The 2239-nt window shown below is 56.7% G+C and overlaps 2 protein-coding genes across 2 annotated transcripts in view; both read left to right on the top strand.

The window, feature by feature from the left end:
- The window catches only part of LOC108312562 (mitotic spindle assembly checkpoint protein MAD1-like), a 14561-nt gene that overhangs the window by 10580 nt on the left and 1742 nt on the right, over nucleotides 1–2239 (top strand). Inside the window, exons 5-6 of the mRNA XM_017540529.2 lie at nucleotides 498–622; nucleotides 1461–1542. Coding sequence (XP_017396018.1) covers nucleotides 498–569 — 72 coding nt within the window. The 3' untranslated portion in view covers nucleotides 570–622; nucleotides 1461–1542. The remainder of the gene's footprint in view (nucleotides 1–497; nucleotides 623–1460; nucleotides 1543–2239) is intronic.
- LOC108312545 (sorting nexin-8-like) overlaps nucleotides 2073–2239 on the top strand; it is a 111217-nt gene continuing 111050 nt past the window's right edge. Inside the window, 1 exon segment of the mRNA XM_037742760.1 lies at nucleotides 2073–2118. Within this exon segment, the coding sequence (XP_037598688.1) occupies nucleotides 2073–2118 (46 nt within the window).

Below are 2239 nucleotides of genomic sequence, written 5' to 3'. Positions count from 1 at the left end.
GGACTTTGGGAGTGTGGGGCACTGGCACAGAGACTGCCAGGTGCCAGGCCTGAGAGTCCAGGCCCATCTTGGCTGGTGGGGGCTTTTGCTTCTGAAGCCTGCTCACCAAGCCTCCTTTCCAGGGGCCCTGGCTGGAGCCTGGGTGTTTTCCATCAGCTCTTGGGTGGCCTGTGCCAGGCTCTGAGCTGTGCTGTTCTGGAGCACCTGGAGAAGGGTGGGCCCTGCATGTCAGTGTCTGCCTGGGTGCATGTCCTCCTGGAGGAGGTGGCTTTGCCCCCAGGCCCCCTGCTCCCCTAACCCCCCACCCCTCTGCCTCTCTGCCCTCTGCCCCTCTGCCCCTCTGCCCCCTTGCCCCCCTGCCCCTCTATCTCCCTACCTTTCTACTCCTCTGCCCCCTCCCCCTTGCCCTTCTGCCCCCTGCCTCCCTGCCCCTCTGCCCCCTGCCCTGCTCATGGTCTTGGCTCACTAAGCGGCTCTCTGGCCCCCTTTGCTTTCAGACCATCAACACACTGAAGGGGAGGATCTCGGAACTGCAGTGGAACGTGGTGGATCAGGAGATGCGGGTGTAGCGCCTGGAGTCGGAGAAGCAGGAGCTGCAGGAGCAGCTGGACCTGCAGCACAAGTGGGTGGGGCCAGGGTGTGGGGTCAGGGCTGGAGCTGGCAGGGGTGGGATCACGGGTTGGGGTGTGGGGCCTGCCTCTCTCCTGGTGGCTGGGTGGGATGTGGATGCACTCCCAGATGCTGTCCTAATTCGCAGACAGTCAAGAGGGGCAGACATTGAGGCCCCTGGAGCCAGGACCATGAGCCCAGAAAGTGTCCTCATGTTCCTAGAGCAGAGTGGGGTAGCAACTTCCTCGCACTCCTTCCTGGAGAGGGCTGCTGCAGATTTTACTTTACTTTTTGAGACAGGGTCTCACTCTGTCATCCAGTCTAGAATGTAGTGGCGCAATCATGGCTCACTGCAGCCTTGACCTCCTGGGGTCAAGCGATCCTCCTGTCTCAGCCTGATGCCCAGCACCATGGGCATCTCCTAAAGAGTTTGACCCTTACCTCAGCAGATGTGGTTTTAGGAGAGTTCTAGTTTCATAGTAGAGAGGAGAGGTCATTTCTGGTTGGGGCTCTGCCACAGCTGCTCCAGGGCGGCGGGTTGCGGCCAGCAGGTGAAAGCTGTGGGTGCCACTGCTGTCGAGGACCTTGCAGGCGGCTTGGGCTCATTATGCACCCCGTGCGGATGAGCAGACTGAGGCCCCAGAGCCAGCCAGCAGGGGCTGGGGCCCAGGACCTTGAGGTACCCATGCAGTGGCAGTGTGTGTGGGGGGGTCTGTGCAGGTGGGGGTCCTGAACCTTGGGGTGGGAGTGAGCGTGTGTGGGTCTGTGCTGGGGCGGATCTCAGGCTGAAGAGAATTGTTGGCCTTGCCACATGCCTGTTTCTGTATGTGATGTATTTTTTTTTTTAATAGAAAATGGCAGGAAGCCAGTCAGAAAATCCAGGAACTCCAGGCCAGCCAAGAAGCGAGAGCAGACCAAGAGCAGCAGATTAGGGTGAGTTGCTTGTGTCAGGTGCCTTGTGGACATCCCAGGCTAGAGTGCAGTGGTGCAATTTCAGCTCATTGCAACCTCCGCCTCCTGGGTTCAAGTGATTCTCCTGCCTCAGCCTCCCGAGTAGCTGGGATTACAGGTGCGTGCCACCACGCCCAGCTAATTTTTGTATTTTTAGTAGAGACAGGGTTTCACCATGTTAGCCAGGATGGTCTTGATCTCTTGACCTCGTGATCTACCCGCCTCACCCTCCCAAAGTGCTGGGATGACAGGTGTGAGCCACTGTGCCCGGCCTGGTTTGGTTTTTTCTTTGCAAATTGCTGGGCATGGAATCTCTGGTTTGCCTGTGCTGCTTTGTGCGGGTGCACAGTGGCTTCTTGTCTGTAAGGCGGCTGGAGTTTTCAGGCTTAATTCTTCAGTGCGTATGGTTGGGAGTGTGAGCTGTAAGCAGGCCTGGAGTTTTTCTCTTTCTTCCCTCCCTTTCCTCCTTCCCTCCCTCCTGTCTGGATGATTTTTTGGCATATGAAAGTAACATGTTCACCGTGGACACACTGGGTCGTAGAGAAGATCCTGTGGCCAGTTTGTTTGGTTTGAGTCCCTTCTCTTGGCTCTAGAGAAAAGGAGGACTCTGTTTCACACATAACTTGTACATATTTCACTTTGTTTTCCTTCTTCAAGGTTAAGACTAGATTTGATTTAG

Source organism: Cebus imitator, unplaced genomic scaffold, assembly GCF_001604975.1.
Source record: "Cebus imitator isolate Cc_AM_T3 unplaced genomic scaffold, Cebus_imitator-1.0 Scaffold126, whole genome shotgun sequence".
NCBI lineage: Eukaryota > Metazoa > Chordata > Mammalia > Primates > Cebidae > Cebus > Cebus imitator.
The sequence above is the reverse complement of the archived record's forward strand: the minus strand, read 5'-3'. Positions and strand labels throughout refer to the sequence as shown.